The following is an 18272-nucleotide window of genomic DNA, read 5'->3' on the forward strand; positions in this document are numbered from 1 at the left end:
TAGTAGAGTGGTGGAGGGATGACGTATGTTGGCCAACCCGGAAGTGAGCGTCGCCCTGGATTCCCTCGACAAAAAGCCAACGGGTTTTTCAATTGGATTTTGGATTATTGCAGAAACATTTGCATCTGTGAAGCACCTCCTCAAAAACTGATAATAAATAAAAATAACCGTGCTCCAAAGAACGAAGTGTAAACCAATGCATTCTGAATGGGAGTGTTTCTCTGATTTTTCCATGCTACACAGAACGAAATGTAAACCCATGCAAATAAAGACTTCATGGTCATAATAATTTAAATATCATTAATCTATGGTTGCTATGGTGATTGCTATCGACCGCCCCCCTCTAATCCTTACATGGCTCTAAAAACCATGCGGCAAAGGAGCTGCCGTCAATTGTCTTGTTTTTGTCGTAAACTAGGGTCCGATGGTTAAAAAATAGACAGATATTCCAAGGTATCCTTAAAAGGCAGCTTGGATGTTTTTATTTTCTGCAGTTTAGACTTCTTATATAACCTATTTTTGAAAGCAAAACACCAAGCTCATTGATTTAACGAGGCAGGGTTATTTGAAACAATTTATTAAATAAATATTTGTGAGAGGTCATTCCTTCTACTGAGTTTGCTTCCTATTTATGTCTAGTATACACCCCTACTGTCCACAAGCATGAAGTTCTTCCCAGACCTACACCCTAGCCATCCAACATGCATATCTGAGAATTGGGCCTCTCTTTAATAATGACAAAAAGTTATGAGAGAAATGCACATGAACCTTTAACGGCCTTTTCGAGATAGCTAGGGATGCTAAAATGTTTACACACATACACATTTCCCGGGGCCCCGGGAACGACATATCCGAGATTTGGAGTTCTAGCCCTTAGATCATTTTTTTTTTCCCAAATGGACTGTCATTTGGACAAAGCCCCTCAGAAGTGTTGCCTGCAAGACCTAATGGTTCAGAATGTGGTGGAAAAACTGTTTTTGAGAAAGGAAGGTCCTACTGCCCTGAAATTTGAATACCTTATTCATTACAAGGTTGTATAGGAAACGGCAACAATCCCTTTCTCCTCCAAGTCGCGGTTCAATCTCGACTTCAGAGACTCAGAGAAATGACATGATCACCAGAGAACCGCCATATGTGAGTGAATGTTGTTGTGTCTGGGTGCGGAAGCATGTTTTTATACGAACGCCCAGGGAGGGTAACTCACTCCCTTAGCACTTCCTAGTCTCACATGCATTTTCCCATCGACCCATCCCCTCCGTTGATGGCCACCCCACCATCCCTAGTCTTCATCAAAACAGTGTAACAGATAATAAGCTCTCCAACGTAGAGCTAGCTTGATACAACGGGTTTTGTAAACCATCTGTTATACAATAAGCAACCTGGAGCAATAATGGAGGCTATGTCAATAAATAAATAGTGCGTGGGTCTGTGTGTGGGCGCAAGGGATGCATGTGTAAGATTTGTGTGCGTGCGTTGTGGTGTGTGTGTGTGTGTGTGTGTGTGTGTGTGTGTGTGTGTGTGTGTGTGTGTGTGTGTGTGTGTGTGTGTGTGTGTGTGTGTGTGTTTGGGTGTGAGAGCAGTGTGTAGAGCACACAGCTGTGAAGGGAGTAATGATGATGTGCGCTGGGTTGGGGCCATGGCCAGCAGATTGGACCAGATGCAGCTATTTCTGGCTCCTGTCAAAGCAGTGCAAATGCTTTGCATATTAACTAAGGTGGCCTAATGTGTGCTTGTGTGGGCAAGAGGTACAGGGTGAGAGTGAGAGAGGGAATGAAAGGAAAAAGATGGATATATCTACTGCAGGGAGGCCGTATTGAGTTAGATAGATAGACTGAAGGGAGACCGTCTAGTAGAGATAGATAGATAGACTGAAGGGAGGCCGTATAGAGATAGATATATATAGACTGCAGGGAGGCCGTATAGAGATAGATAGATTTCAAAGAGGGCGTCTAGAGATAGATAGATAGACTGCAGGGAGGCCGTATAGAGATAGATAGATAGACTGAAGGGAGGCCGTATAGAGATAGATAGACTCCAGGGAGGCCGTATAGAGATAGATAGATAGACTACAAGGAGGCCGTATAGAGATAGATAGAAAGACTGCAGGGAGGCCATATAGAGATGGATAGAGAAACTGCAGGGAAGCCATATAGAGATAGATAGATTGATTGATAGGTAGATGGATAGATAGACTGCATGGAGGCCGTATGAATCGGCTTCACACCTCGCAGCCCTGATTGGTTTCTATTTTTAGACTCTGCCACCACCGAGCTCTGCATCGCAAACTGTCGCCACGGGAACACAAGACAGCAGCGAGGGATGTAGCTTTTTCTCGCCTGTCTCCAAGGGGGGAAAACACAAGGCACCAGGAGCCAACCATGGTGGCGGGAGCGTCAACTATGGCTGCATGGAAACACCTTCCGTTCCTCAGCACCGCTGACAGGCTAGCCAGCACTCGGTCCGACTGAAACATGCATGCCAGGAACAAACCATGATCATAAATCCATAATGTTATTACATTCCAAGTCAGCCGCAAACAGGGATCATGGTTTTGCTCAGAACATATGTATAAGGCCAAATGTGGGCATTGTTTGATGTTGGGAATAGGCTCTGAGAAATATTTTAATGAACTTAAATGCACTGCTTTGATCTAACGCTAGAGTACAATCCTTGTCCCTTCTTGTTTGTCTTTAGCTTTACAAATGAAACTTCCAAAGGTTAAGTGTACCTTAAGATTACCATATTACCCTTTTAAGAGCCCATTTCAAATCCCTTCCTGCTCCTGCTGAATGCACAACATTGGGTCAACTAGGTCAAGACCACAGCGGGTGTTAAACCTCTCAACCGCTCAGCTGACTCTATTCTAGCACCAGACTTTCACGTGCCCTATGTTCAGGCTATTATAGTCCCCGGTCATAACACAGAAAGGATATATAGCAAGTTAACAGGTTAATCACATGGAATTCTCTACACTACTTTGAATGGTTTTTGAAACTTGTAATTGTCAGGCCTTCAACTTATCTACAGTTCAATGGTATCTATTCTTTTATCTTGCCAATGCCAATTGTAAATCTTTAAATGTTTATAGTTAAATGGGAGCTGGTGGTGATACATTTTCAGTTTGAGTTTAGATTTGGCTTGAGAATTTGGAATGACCTGAAGGTGAATTTTTTTCCTTCAGGTCAAAACTATAGCTAGTTACTTCCCTTTACAGTAATATACTATGTTTAAAGATACAATATATTAAATTGACAATGAGCATTTAACATTTTCCAAATTAATTCCAAATTTAACATATTGCAGATATTTGTCACAGCCCCTCCTCCTCAGGCTTCACTCTGATTGCCAGGTTGAGGACACTGAATAAACACGACCACAAGACATCCAAATGCAAAAAAGTATTCTGAGATGGGCACGATTATTCAATTTGACAATGACAAGCGACGACGACACAATTTACCCGTCTGGAAACCCTTCCGGCTCTAAGATGTCTCAATTTTAACCTTGACTAGAACAACTAGAAGTCCAAGGAGAGATCTCTCTGGCCATTAGCTGGAGCAGCAGGAGGCCTAGCTTGTAGCACTAGAGTCATCTTTATTTTCAGAGGGCTTTTAGGGCTTTACTTAAACAAACAGTGGGTCCATCCTGTTGCAGAGCTCTGAGTCAGTAACACCTGCCAATCAGCTATCGGTGACAGCCAGTGGTGCAACAAGGCTACCTTTGTGTGTTAGTTATTGAGTACCAACTTCTGCAAGGGCTTAAATGAAGAGTCACAGGAAGTGGGGGAGGCAGACCTGCACAGGAAATGACCACATATAGATTCTGGAATCCAACTGCTGGGTAATGTTTTCCTACTAATTCAACATACATACAATGCATTATACTTAGAGGAAAATAAAGCATTAAATTGATCATGAATGAAAGGCATGCCAAAGTCTTTTTTTATCAACCACATTCACTGGACAATTCATATTTTGACCGAAGTTATCAATTTAGTTTACCACGTAATTACCTTTTGGATGCTTGTAAATAGGCACATAATGCTATCATACACCTAAAAATTTAATTCAGGCAGCTTTCATATCTTAAAAACAGTCCGAAGCTGGTAATGAAAGCTAAGTGGTTACTCCTTGTCTCCAGGATATAAAGGCACGCCTACAGCGAGGACACTTTGTTTTGCCTTTACTGGATATTTTCAACCAAAGTAGCAATGAACATAAACCCTTTTCATGTAACTATTTAAGCATTTACCCTCACAAGTGCCTCAACAAGGACCAAGAATGCCTTTATACCTAAACACCATCATTCACTCTCCTGAATCTTTAAATTGTGCATACACATAGAATGACAGGCCAGTAGTTCAATAACTGAGCAAGTGTAATGGATAGCCAATTTATATTAAAAGAGACACAGATGGAAAAATAACATTATGTAACATTTGACCTCACTGGAGCGAACCAAAAAGGAAATTCCCTCCGATTTGTACAACCTCCCCCTCCAGGGTCCCCCTGCTCTAAGCCAACAAATCGTAGCGGTTTGGGGGAAATTTGCATGCTGTCAATATTTTTTGTTAAGCCAATAATTAAGAGGATCACAACACTTTGTAATTCAATCTTGTACTGCCTTAACTGCTGAAAGAGGACTTGTGAAATATCTGTCTGATTGTAATATTGGAACACTTGTTTATTTAAAACGCTGCTTATTCATTTTCAGTACTGCACCCCATTATATTTTCTAGGTCAGTGTGGGTGGTAAACAATTGTTAACAACATATTTTTTCCTGAAATGGTACTTTATGTATTATCCTGTGGTGGCCAGTAGGCTAAGAGTGTCTTGAGGCCGTGAAGGCTTGAAGGTGGGGGGCAGCAGTCCTAATGAGCCTAGCTGAGTTAGCAGGTCTTCAACACAGCCTTGGAAAGATTGGCAATGGTTCACACCTCATTCATTGTGGTAATCCGTCTGTATTTGTGTTTGTGTGTTTGTGTTTGTGTGTGTGTGTGTGTGCACAGCAAGGAGTGTGCGTGCACATGTGTTCACGGTGTGCATCCTTGTATGTGTGTGTGTCTAACGCACCAGTCTTCCTCAAGGGGAAGTCGTCCTTGCTGTCCACGGGGGAGGGGAGGGTGTACTGGCACGTCGGAGATGCCCCGCCCAGCGGGGAGCAACTTTGGTCCAAGGATGTGTGATGGGAAGTCCTGATCACATAGCACACACAAATACAATGATAAGAACTGTTGTGTTAGCAGAATACGTAGCACTGTGGTAATGCTGACGCAGCTTAGAGGAGATGACTTACGTGTACCAGAGCTTCGGATGGTGGATCAGGGAGTGAGTGGCCCCGCTGCAGATGGGATCCTTCGCTGATTTGCTCAGCAGAAACTCCTGCAACTTTTGCTTGACTTCCGTACTGGCAACCGCACCTTTGAGGCCAGAGGTCAGAGACACAGAGATTGACATTACCCTAGGGGTTACGGCTAAGATGTCGATATGTGGGACCCTATTTAATATCAATGTCTTATTTGTTTAGATGATTTTCCTTTTTGTTATTGCTGCTATCCATAATATTTGTTATTAAGCAACAGTAAGCCATGTCCTACGTTTCCATGCTATTTGTATAGTGATGATAGAGCCTTTTGTATGCAGGTTGATCTCCCCCTAGTGGTACAGCAGAGGTGGTCCCTGTGTGTTGCTGCTCTGGGTTCTTTATTCACAGCAATTTTTGGTTTAAGAGAGCTGAGCTTCATTATAGAATTGCCAAATTAGGTATAAATACAATCAAGACAACAAAGCACTTATCATCTACCTTCAGGAGCACATTTAGTAGACCCATGACTGGCTAATGATTAATTAATTTGGATTTTATTCATACGTGCTTAAAATCTAAAATAGTCAAGTAAGTGTAATAAAAAGACTTCATTAATAAAAAATAATGTAGGTTTACAATCTAAAATACGTAATTGATTTATGTAAAATGCAGAATTTGACCTTATACAGGATGATTCAATGAACATTGTTTTAACATTTATGAGTACATTTGTGGCATAAAATAAGTCAAATTTGAGATACAGTCTGGTGAGAAACCCTTTGATACTTCTTTCTAAAGATAGCTTTGTACAGATCAAATTGCTCCATATCAACATTATCGTAAAATAAATTTCTCTGAATTCCAAGACGTCTAATGGAATTCTTCTTCTTTGTGTGTGTGTGTGTGTGTGTGTGTGTGTGTGTGTGTGTGTGTGTGTGTGTGTGTGTGTGTGTGTGTGTGTGTGTGTGTGTGTGTTCGTGAGTGTGTGTGTGTGTGTGTGTGTGTCTAGTAGCAGGGTGGAGGGGTGGAGGGAGAGTATTAGGGAGGAGGGCTGGAGGGAGAGTAGAAGGGTGGAGGGGTGGAAGGAGAGTAGCAGGTTGGAGGGGTGGAGGGAGAGTAGCAGGGTGGAGGGGTCGAGGGAGAGTAGCAGGGCGGAGGGTGGATGGAGAGTAGCATGGATGGTGGAGGGGTGGAGGGGAGTAGGGCTGGCTGGTGCGGACGGAGCCGCGGTGCTGAGCTCTTACTTTCTCTGGAGCGCTCCTTCCCCGGGAGGCTGAGGCTGGAGAGGTGCTGCTCTCGACGGAGTCTCTCCTGCTCACGCTCCTGCTGGCTCTGCTGCTGCTGCTGCTGCTGCTGCTGCTGCTGCTGGTGCTGCTGCTGCTGCTGCTGCTGCTGCTGCTGCTGCTGCTGCTGCATCTGCTGCTGTTCCAGACGTCGCTCCTTCTCCACCAGCTCCTGCTGCTGCTTCATGGCCTGGAGCTCCTGCTGGAGCTGGACAACAAAAGCAGCATGGACTATAGAATAAGATTACTGAAGGTAATAAGAATGTATGTTAAAATGTATGTATACAAATATTTATAGACTCATATTTATATACATACATATTTATATATATATATATATATATATATATATATATATATATATATATATATATATATATATATATATATATATATATATATCTTTGGGACGTCTTTGCCAGCTACATCATTTTGTTTGTCATTTTCTTTATTATTGTTTTTATTAACGGCCTTTAAGAAAGTGCACACACACAATAAACAATAGAAGGCATTATAACAGCACTATTGCCCCGAGGCCTCCCCCCCCTGCCCTCTCCCCCCTTACAGGCTGGGCTGGATCTGCCCTATGAGAGAGACACATTCTGAGTTGTTGTCTTCTTGTTAACAGTTTTTTATTGTGCTTTGCACTGTGTTTTGCGTGCTACAAAGTGTGCTAGTGTCACAAGGCAGCGTGATGCTATGGGACAGGTGCTGACCTTAAGGTGCTCCTGGAGCTGTGCCTGGTGCTGACGGCTCAGGTTCTCGTGCTGCTTCTGGAACTCACTGATGAGGAGCTGCTTCTGGATCTGCTGTTGCTTCTGGATGAGTAGCAGCTCCTGCTGCAGCTGCCGTTCCCACATACTGGGGTCCGACCCCGGGCCCACCATCCTCAGCTCCTTGCGCAGGTCTAGCGGGGAGACGGGATCCACTTCTAGGGCCGCCTCTGGCTTAATGTCCACTGCATGGGGAAGATACCAAGACATTTGGAGAGGTTTCTCACTATCCCCACAAAACTGGTTGCTAATAGCGAGTAAGGATCAGTGGCGTAACATCATGGTGATATGCCCGGGAGCAAATGTGTGTGTGTGGGGGGGGGGGGGATTGATGTTATTCTTTCAGTGCGTTAGAAGAATTTATAAATGTACACAAAGAACAGATGACATCGGCCCCCTGGGGGACACCATATCAGCCTGTCTGGCTGTCTGTCACCAAACACGGAACTAGTCCTCCTAGTCCATTATCTCCAGGAAACCCTATCGGTCTGCTGTTCAGTTAATAGACTTGCATATAGACTTAACAGAAATTCGACTAACGGAACATTCTACTTCATACAGATAATCCTCCTTCCGATCCAGGCCACATGGAGTGTGTGTGTGTGTGTGTGTGTGTGTGTGTGTGTGTGTGTGTGTGTGTGTGTGTGTGTGTGTGTGTGTGTGTGTGTGTGTGTGTGTGTGTGTGTGTGTGTGTGTGTGTGTATTCTTTTATATCTAATCCCTCTCTTGTATCTCAGCTGCACAGAGCAGTCAGTGTGATGTCCCCATTGCCTGGAAATGCCTTTGTCTCAATAGTGGGAGACAGCATTTCCTGTTATTCTAGGTGAGGCCAGATGTTATGAAAGTGGGCATCCCCTTGTCCTGAAGGCTATATATTTAGCCTGTAGATCAGGGGATCAATAGGATGCTTGGACACAAGGAAAATACAAGGCAGCTAAATCTGCTAGCCTCAAAGAGGGGGTCGGAACGGGAGTTCCAGTGTAGCCATTTGTATTTGTTCCTCCTTCTCTTCCCTATCTGTGTGGCTGTATTTTTGGCGGACAAAGGGGATTGAGTAAGCGCACAGTATCACGTGACATTCTGTCAGAAAAGCAAATACAGTGAAACAATTGTATTTGCCATTTCTATGAGAAGTTGAGTTGTAGTCATCACGAGGTAACGCTCAAAGAATTGAATGCATTGTACGCTTGATAAATGTAGCTTACATTTTTTAAACAAACTGGAGGGGGGGAAATTCAAACCTCCTTAAAAGGCAAGAGGCTGGAGGGGGAGGAGGAAGAGTGCATTCAGTGGCTGATTCTTCTTCATAACACCACCTGTACACCAAGAAGCCAGCAGGAAAACAGGGACAACGTTAACTAAAAACACACACTTTTCATCAATGCAAATAAGGATGATCTGTGATGTCCAAACCGGAAGGCTTCTCTGTATAGCGGCTGTGAATCACAACAGGCAATGCTTCCAATACTCGCCTGTAATGTAAAGTACACTGGTGCCCATTTGTTTTGTGACAGCCTGTTTTCTTTTCAGCCACCAGCATGCTGTGTGGGTGCTGATGGCCATTATAAATAGCAACATAGAAGCAAATGGTGCAATCTTGGTCTACGACAAGCAGCCCCCTCCACCACCAGCCTAACTCGGTGCTGCCATGGTAACAACGGCAACGTAATTATGTCTCGCCATCCTGCGGATATTGAGCCTCTCCGTGTGGTGTCTCCTGCTAACTTTTGCCTTGGCCACACAATGACATTCTGTTGGCCTTTTGGTCCGTTATATAAGACTAGAGAGAGCCCAGCATAGAGACACAGAGGGCTAGGGGGGAGAGAGAGAGAGAGAGAGAGAGAGAGAGAGAGAGAGAGAGAGAGAGAGAGAGAGAGAGAGAGAGACAGACAGACAGACAGACAGACAGACAGACAGACAGACAGACAGACAGACAGACAGACAGACAGACAGACAGACAGATATCCCTTTGTCTTCTCAAAACATAATGACAAAAACACACTAAATCAACACTACCAATCAAACGAAGAGAAGAGAGAGAGAGAGAGAGAGAGAGAGAGAGAGAGAGAGAGAGAGAGAGAGAGAGAGAGAGAGAGAGAGAGAGAGAGAGAGAGAGAGAGAGAGAGAGAGAGAGAGAGAGAGAGAGCATGGACCTTTCTTCTGCTGAGAGGCATTATTAATCTTTGGCCTGTTAGCTCTTGACAAAAGGATAGTTTTTTTTTAAAGCGTTGCAGTGGCCAGCCTGTAAACCTGTGAACCATTGAGAAGCTCAGTGAGTCAGACAGCCCTGGCCCCTTCTGTCTCTGTGTCTCTCTCTATATCTCTCCCCACTCTCTATCACCTAATGGACCTAAATATAGACAGTCCACACCTGCTGGCAGGGAGACTTCAAGCGACTGAGATACCTAATTAATCTCATCTTTCATTCTGTAGCCTGGCTGAGGCCATTAAGGACTACTCTTGATCACGGCAACCGTTTCCAGCCGGCCATCAGATCATCACCCACAGTGAGGAACAGGAGGACAGAGACACAGAGGAGGAGAGGGGCTGGTAGGGGTCTATGAGATAGCCCTCTACAGAACCAGAGCAGCTTGATGTACCCTTTGTATTGGGTTGCGGTCAAGTGTGTCGGGTAGGATGGTTAGTGGTTCAAAGAGATGATTAGGCACACGGTGTGTTATATACAAACAGAAAAGCTAAAATAAAATGTAAACTCAACTCTATATATTTATTTCAGAAACAGAAGGTTGTTTCATTTATTTGATTAAATTGGAAAATGTACACACAATGTGCACAATAAAACGAGCTGAATCTATAATTGATCTGTTTTATGTATTATGAAACTGTTCCTAGGGCAGAGGAGAATACGGAACCAGTAACCAGGGTCTTATTATAAATGGTTTTCTGAGAAGGGTCTTAACATAGTCTACGTGCAAAAGAGCTGTGTGCTCAATTTAACACGACAGAAATAAAATCGCATGTGTTGCATTTACATATGGCAAAATAAATATTTCTTTCAGTTTAAACGTGGCAAGAGAAGTAGGCCATTGCAGTAGGTCTATCATCCACTTTAACAACTCTTGCAGTAAAAGCAATATGCGTCCTGATTGGCTAGAATAGTGCTTAGAAACACCAGCAGGCACTGGTAAACATGAGATTTATGAATGACAGGTACCCCATTGGGGTGAAGCACAAGGCAGCGTGAAGCAGCCGCCCCATGCCCAAATTCCTCCCCACATAGGGCCTGCTGGGGGGTGAGCCTTGTTGACGGCGGCAGCCTCCTTCCTTTCTTTTCTTTTTGCCACATTAGCAGACTTCCCAAACAAGAGGAACAGGGCATAGAGACCACACATCCCCAGTGCCTGTAGATAGTGACTGCATATGCAAAATGAGGGCCGTATGCATGCAAGTGTCTACAAAACCTGTTTTAAAAAGAGTCGCGTGGGAACGTTGTCACAAGTTCAGTTACAGACCACAGACTGTATCTAAACTGGATATTTTTCAGTAGCTACATTGAGGTCATAATTGTACAAAAGTAGAATACTTTGAGCTATTTTCAATTTCAAGTTAATACTTTAAGCATTAAGAAATTTGCTGGCGGAACTAATTTCTACAAATTCCTCCCAGAAACAATGTAAAAAGTATTTTGATAGTGATAATTGTAGTCATTGCAGTTGAGCATTTGCAAGCTGCAACTCCATCTTCCGCCACACAAATAGAGTCAGGGATGCAGAAGATGTTTCGTGGGCAAAAATAAACGAATTCTTGGGCCTGCTATGTGGTGCTGGATCTTTCATTAAGTGCATAGTTATTCTGGGAGGCTGCTATGTCTAAAGCAGGAAACAGGCCTTTATTTTTAAGTCTGGGGCTCGTCCATGCAGCTGAGCCTGTGGCTTGCTGGCTATCTGCTAACAAACACAGAGCTCTCTCTGCCCGAGGGAGTTAGGGGGAACAACGATGGCTGCTATCCAGTCTTAAGGTGCCACTAATCACAGCACTGATCAACAGCTACACAGAAGACAACATAAGGCATGAAAAAACCAAAGAGTTTAACAGCCAAAGATTAATGCAAGTAATTTCATACGAAGGGAAGCAGCACACTTAACCGATACGCTAATGCCTCCATTGGTATGTTAACATGTTTCATTATATATTATATAATGTTATGTGTCACAGCACAAATTACAATATATTCGTATCTGGCACATAAAATTATCCTTACTGAATAAGGCAGTACAGTGATACTATGCTGCTGGCATTGGGCTGATGACCGAATATGATTCAAATTAGGCTAATAGTGAAGATGATAGAGATGAACGCCACCAAGGGGGCTTGAAATGTGCAATAATGTGCAATAAGGTTTCTATGAAGAAACTGTTTTTCTCCCAAGTATTGTTTTTTTTTTAGGTGAAGATCCACTCTGAGAGGCCGGTTGTCATTGCGCAGGAATTGTTGAAAAAATGTCATGGGATTTACTGTCAACATAAGCAGTCAGGCATCACACATTTCAAAACATATATATATGTTGTGAATGTACCCACTAACTGAACCATAAAGAATAATAAACAACCCAAGTGACATCTAAATACAGGACTTTTTACTACCCTATCGGTGTTCTCACATGGGCAACTATGAAGCATGTTTGATAGGAAATCATTTTTTCTAAACGTCTGCTCCCAGCACTATTCTAGAGGCTGCTGAGATGGAACTATAACTCACAGAGGCCTAATCTTAGCAGCCTAATGCCATAAGCTTAAAATAACTCCCCCAAGAATAGCTGACCCACAGAATAAGCAAGAAGCCTTAATTCAGGCACTCTGAATGTCTGTTGTTTAGCTCACAGGACCACGAAGGCAGTGCATATGTTATGCACTGCCACACACACACACAGCCTGGTTTGTTTCCTCAAGCCAGTAAAAGGCAGCGGTTGATCTGGAGGTTCGACATACAGAAAAAACATTGTTTTTGTTGGTTGTTTTTGTACCCCAAACACAACCAACACTCACCCATCCCCAGTAGTTTATTTCAAAATAATCATCACCCAATACATGTTAAGACCAACAAATACATATTGTCTCTTATCAGCTGCTAGTTGTACTCTAATGCTAGGCTATTTTAAACAGCTCATATGACTAAATCCCCCACTCCCCTCCCAGACTCTCCAGCAGGGAACAAAAACATTAGTGCCTTCCTAAAATCCTACATAGGCCCTTACATTTTCTTGGCTTGTTTTCTCCCCTAAATGAATGACTGGTGTTTGAATAAACAGGTTGAGTACGAAGACTATGAGTCTTTGTTCATTATTCCAACTGTGTGCTGTGCACTTCAGCACAAGGGTACAAATAGAGCAGGCATTGTCCGGTAGATACCCCGCCAACAAACCTTTTTGAGTTGTCGGATTATTATTTTTGTCACAATGTTTCCTCTTCCATTCAAAATTACAGGCTGACATGGAAGGGTTTGAATACACACAGACACACACACACCACACACACACACACACACACACACACACACACAGACACACACACACACACACACACACACACACACACACACACACACACACACACACACACACACACACACACACACCACACACACACACAAACATTTTACTAAAGCCACATCAAAAGTCAAAGCATATAATAGCACAGTCAACTTGAACAGAAGAAATACCTGGATGGAGAGGTAGAGCAGAGCCTTCTAAAACCACCTTGGTGAGAAGTGATGAGCTTTAGACTCACCCAAGGAGTCACACAGCGAGAGAGAGAGAGAGAGAGAGAGAGAGAGAGAGAGAGAGAGAGAGAGAGAGAGAGAGAGAGAGAGAGAGAGAGAGAGAGGAGCGAACGCTAGCGAGAGCCAAACAGAGGATTTAAAATAGTTTAGAGGTGGGCGAGTGGAAGCTGATCCAAAGATAGTGAAATGAGAGAAAGGCTGGATTGTTAGGGAAGTGGGGGCTGGGGTTTGGTCTGGGGTTGGCTGGAGGGGGGAGAAGCAAGATGAAAATAGTAATGATGGTGCTAAGAAAAGATGTGGCAGGGGGTCACAGGGCTCACCTGTGCTGTTCACGTTGTGCATCTTGGTGTGGCCAAAGAGCCGCTGGTGTCCGAGGTGTCGCTCTGTGGTGGAGAAACTCGACTCGCCCTCGTAAATCGTCTGCAGCATACTCCAGTCAGCGCTCAGGTCTCATCGCCAGCCCTGGCTTCCTGTCACGATGGAGCCACCCCTCATCCACCCGAGGGAGAGAGAGGAGGAGGGAGAGAGAGTGAGAGAGGAGGAGGGAGAGAGAGAGAGTTCGGGGGAGAGTGGGAGAGACCAAGTCGACAAACAGCCAACAATCTTGCTTTCTCTGTTCCAAGCTCAGAGAGAGAGAGTTGATAGAGTAGAGAGAGAGAGAGAGAGAGTAAAGAGAGAGAGAGGGGGGAGAGTGGGAGAGACCAAGTCGACAAACAGCCAACAATCTTGCTTTCGCTGTTCCTAGCTCAGAGAGAGAGAGTTGATAGAGTAGAGAGAGAGAGAGTAAAGAGAGAGAGAGGGGGGAGAGTGGGAGAGACCAAGTCGACAAACAGCCAACAATCTTGCTTTCGCTGTTCCTAGCTCAGAGAGAGAGAGTTGATAGAGTAATGAGAGGGAGAGTAGAAAGAGAGAGAGAGAGAGAGAGAGAGAGAGAGAGAGAGAGAGAGAGAGAGAGAGAGAGTGCTCTCACTGTCAAGCAATAACAGAAAACAACACTGCCCTATCCTTCTCTGTGCGTTTCTTAGCTTCCGCACTTCTACTTGGTGCCTCAGTGTGCAACTGACACGATCAGACGACTTCATTAGAAGAAGGATGAGGAGGAGGAGGAGCAGGAGGAGGAGGAGGAGGAGGAGGAGGAGGAGGAGTGGGTGCTGTGCGTTGAAAACCCACGCTGCATTCCACCGAGCTGACTGACTCCCCCCTCCACTAACATACACACACAAGCACTGTCGGTTGCTTGCTTCCCCCAGTCCGCCTCTTTTGTGTTTCTATGTCGACTCTTTGCGTTGCCTCCATGCTCTTGTCGCTTATTTCTTGCTCAGCGAGGTATTTAAGCAGAGATTAATGGGGAAGTTTATCGCAGAGAGAGATGCTGGGGAGGCATGTATACTGTGAAGCTTTGAAGCTGCAGCAGTAGGGGAAGGGGAGGGAGAGAAAGAGCGAGAGCGAGGGCAGAGTGAGAGCAGAACGAGAGCGAGTGCGCTCGATTTGCATGTAAACCAACAACTGCATGGCCCACAGGTGACAAAAATAGAACAATGGCAGTCCAGGCTAAAAATAGGTCAGCGAGGCTAGGGGATTGGAGCAGCATTGATGCGTTTAAAAATAACCCACCAAACACAGCTGTCTTCTTCTTCTCCTGCCAGCAGGCATGCCTCCCCCATTTCTCCCTCTCTCTCTCTCTCTCTCTCTCTCTCTCTCTCTCTCTCTCTCTCTCTCTCTCTCTCTCTGCAGATTGTAGACTCATTCCTCCTGCTCTTCTGTCTGTTCTCCATCTCACCCCTGATATGTTCATCTAGAGAGAGAATTTTTTTTATAGTTTTCAATCCTTTTTTCAAGCATTCCTCAATTCCTCATTTGTTTTTTTCAACTTCATCAATCGATCCTTTCCTCCTTAAGCCGTGATGGGCTGTCGGTGGAGGCTAGCGGCTATAACATCGGATATTCAAGAATCCTCAAAATCTGTTCGACACATTATCTTCATACATGACCGCCTATCAAATATTTTTTCAAACAAACTAGACAGGAGAACCAGTGATGTTGTCTTCATGGATCGCTGCACAATCAAGATATTGAGGGCTTAAATGTGGGCAAGTGAGGCACCCAAGTCATCTGACAATGACAACCAAAGTCCCTTTCACAAAACACATGGCAGAAATAATAGTAAGGGTTCGTCCTTTTGTTTCTAAAATATTTTTTCTGTAAACGTATGGCAGTTACAATTGCAATGATATATTATCGAATTGAAAACATCAATCATGCAAATATCTATCAGGATAAGGGGCTATATGTCTTTTAACAACATTTAAAATGTAACCTGATTCCCATTCCGAGAAAACACAAATTCTTAAGGATTGCATTAAGCAATGCATGTGTCTAGGCGTTTATTACATAATTGTTCAACCCATCATTGAGGTCCCGAGTCGCTCAATGGATTGGTTAAATTAGTCCTGAATAAAGTGGAATTTGCATGCCATTGTCTGTTTTGTTCATAATCAGATCGGGCCCCCTATCATTTTTGGTGGTTACAATTCATGTTTAATTGATTTAACCTTGAATTACTTTTCATTTAAATATATCACAATATCCCTATACTTTCGTAATACACAGGTTTTCAAAATAAGCATGAGCCCTTTAAAATCATATTTTGAAAGCATATGTTTAAAATGATAACATCTTATAAAACATATATGTGTTTTTTGGGGTTGCATTTATCTTGTAGTATTCTCGATTGTTTTAATGGCTCTTATTGTTTATTTGCTTCTACCTTTGAACTTCCAAAATACACTGTTATCTTTTTAAGCAGTTTGTAGAATAAACAAAGTTACTTTTTAAAGTAGGCTACTTTGGTGAAAAGACCATCATTACAATTTCGGTTTCTGTTATATCATTTGAGAATCCAACATGAAGTATAACATTTTCTGCATCCATTACATATGACATTGAGGGGCAGAATTTGATCTGATTTATAATAATATCCTAATTTGCCAAGATTCATTGCAAACAAAACCGTCCACTAATGCAGGACTGAGCTGGTCAAGCAGGCTGTCCCTTTAAATTTTTCATCTTCCTTCATAACTTGAACTGTTCCCCAGCCGGGGGCACGGAGCCAGCACAGGCTATATTTAGTACTGGAGCTCTGATGCCTTGCGTCTAGAGAGACATAGAGAAGGAGTTTTACTGTGTTGTTTGAGCTGGAAAAAGGGTTAGTCCTTTATCACAGCACAATAAATCAGAGAAGGAAAGGCACAGCTTGCAGGTTAAGTTCCGGCTATAAACAAACTCAAGATATTTCACATAGCTTGTTGTTTGTTTTTTTATATTTGTTTTTATTTGCTAGTTCAGTTGTTTATTTATTATTTTATTAAATATACTTATATACACCTAAATTCGTTATTTATTTATAATTGTTTTGGTTTGTCAGTATTTGAATGTCTAACGTGGCTGCCATGTTTTTGGCGGCCATGTTGGATGATGTCGTTAACAGTTAACAGGGATCCCAGGGCTCCAAGTCCAAGGTAATGGCCTGGGACCATCTGTCACAGGATCTGTCCTGGGCCCTGGCCTACACACAGAGGAGTGCATGATGGGGGACACAGCACAGGCTGGAACAGCAATGGCATTAATTACAATGACATAATTTTCTTACAGACGCAATGCTAAAAACGATTGCTAAAGAGAATGCCCAAAAAACTGCTTTTGAGAGACATTATTATGTTTGTTACTCTAGGAAAATTTCCTCATTTCAAAGTTTCATTTCAAAGATTTTTTTATTTGATATGATTAATTTGTATGCATATATGCTGATTGTATGTAACACTTGGGGAAAAATAAATAAAATAAACTGATAAAAAGTAGGTCAACATGTTCCACACATACACACCACTCTTAGCTTGTATAGAATTACTGTCTCATAATCTTGAATAACATTCTTTCCTCTGCCCCACTACTCCCCAAAGCTAAAAAAAAAATGCTGAATTTCTCTGGGGTCTGGTTAGCAGTGATTAACCTATAGTTCTTTTCGAATATATATATATATATATATATATATATATATATATATATAAGTTCCTGAGCCTGATGAGGGATTGTGGGATTGGAAATAACACTGTCCAATAGGCAAAGCGCAGTCCTGCAATGTGGTGGGCCCGTTTTAGCTCCTACTGCGTCACTGGCGGCCTCAGTCTACTTTAGTCCTATTAAAGCATTTAAGTGTGAACGTCAGCGGCCGGCTGGAGAATCACTCCACCGCCAAGGGGTTACAGCCCAACTGACTATCACCTCCCTCACATCAGCCTGTGGATGTGTGTGTTTAGCATGTGTGTAGTGTAGTGTGTGTTTTGACATCAGAGTGTAGGAGGAATGGGGGTAGGGGAATTAAGACATAGAGGAACCTGTATTTATACGTGTGTGTGTGTGTTTGTGTGTTCAGCTCATCTGAAACCATTAGAATATGTTTTGTTCCCACTAATAGCAGATGATCCACATGTTGAGACCAGAGAAGTGTGCCTCTCCTCCTCTGCTCTCTGACCCCCCCCCCCCCCCCCCCCCACCCCTCTTGGAGGATAGTCAGCTCATGTCTTCTAAGTTGATTATGGATGAGTGCATCTCCCAGCCTCTCTCATCCACCTCCATCAATCTCTCACCGTCCAGATCAATATGCAGTTATAGTGGCGTCTATAAAAGGGATTCAATGGGAGTGACCTTATGTAGCTCTTCATGTGTCTGCCTTGGTGCCATGGTGCGGAGGCTCAGGTGGGAGCAAGAGCGTCATCATGGAGGGCGCCCAGGATACGCGGGATGGGAGGGATGTGGCCGGATGTTTTCATTGTCGGCAAACAGCCTCTGTTACTCCACAGGGATGAGCAGCACCCACTGCACCCCCTTGAGAGGGGCTGCATGGTTATGGAGCTCTAACACTCCGCTGCCGCTGAGGAGTCTTCTGACTCAGGATGGGGACTCGCCCTTCAACAAATATCTAGGGGCCGAGGGTTATATGAGCCATGAGTCACTGCAGGACTACAACGGACCAAGCGGGGAGGGGAAGAGCACCCTCCTACTACCTTGTGAGGACCGGTCTGTGTCATTTCAAGAAATCCACCCTTCTCATAGTTTGTGGACTGTCTCCCAGTCCACATTTATGGTTTCCCCACAAATTATTTTGGTGCTCAC

At 43.6% G+C, this 18272-nt stretch overlaps 1 protein-coding gene across 5 annotated transcripts in view; it reads right to left on the reverse strand.

Moving 5' to 3' along the window:
• The window catches only part of hdac9b (histone deacetylase 9b), a 60880-nt gene extending 46743 nt beyond the window's left edge, over positions 1-14137 (reverse strand). Inside the window, exons 1-6 of one of the 5 annotated variants that reach the window (XM_030370327.1) lie at positions 13421-14136; positions 8567-8677; positions 7305-7546; positions 6550-6796; positions 5297-5429; positions 5074-5195 (exon numbers count right to left, since the gene is read on the reverse strand). In XM_030370327.1, the coding sequence (XP_030226187.1) occupies positions 5074-5195; positions 5297-5429; positions 6550-6796; positions 7305-7475 (673 nt within the window). In that variant the 5' untranslated portion in view covers positions 7476-7546; positions 8567-8677; positions 13421-14136. Of the gene's footprint in view, positions 1-5073; positions 5196-5296; positions 5430-6549; positions 6797-7304; positions 7547-8566; positions 8678-13040; positions 13185-13420 lie in introns of those variants that run through there. The other 4 variants (XM_030370326.1, XM_030370324.1, XM_030370323.1 and 1 more) reach the window with 4 other exon arrangements.
• Positions 14138-18272: the final 4135 nt, after the last annotated feature.

Source organism: Gadus morhua, chromosome 11 (assembly GCF_902167405.1).
Source record: "Gadus morhua chromosome 11, gadMor3.0, whole genome shotgun sequence".
NCBI classification, from domain to species: domain Eukaryota; kingdom Metazoa; phylum Chordata; class Actinopteri; order Gadiformes; family Gadidae; genus Gadus; species Gadus morhua.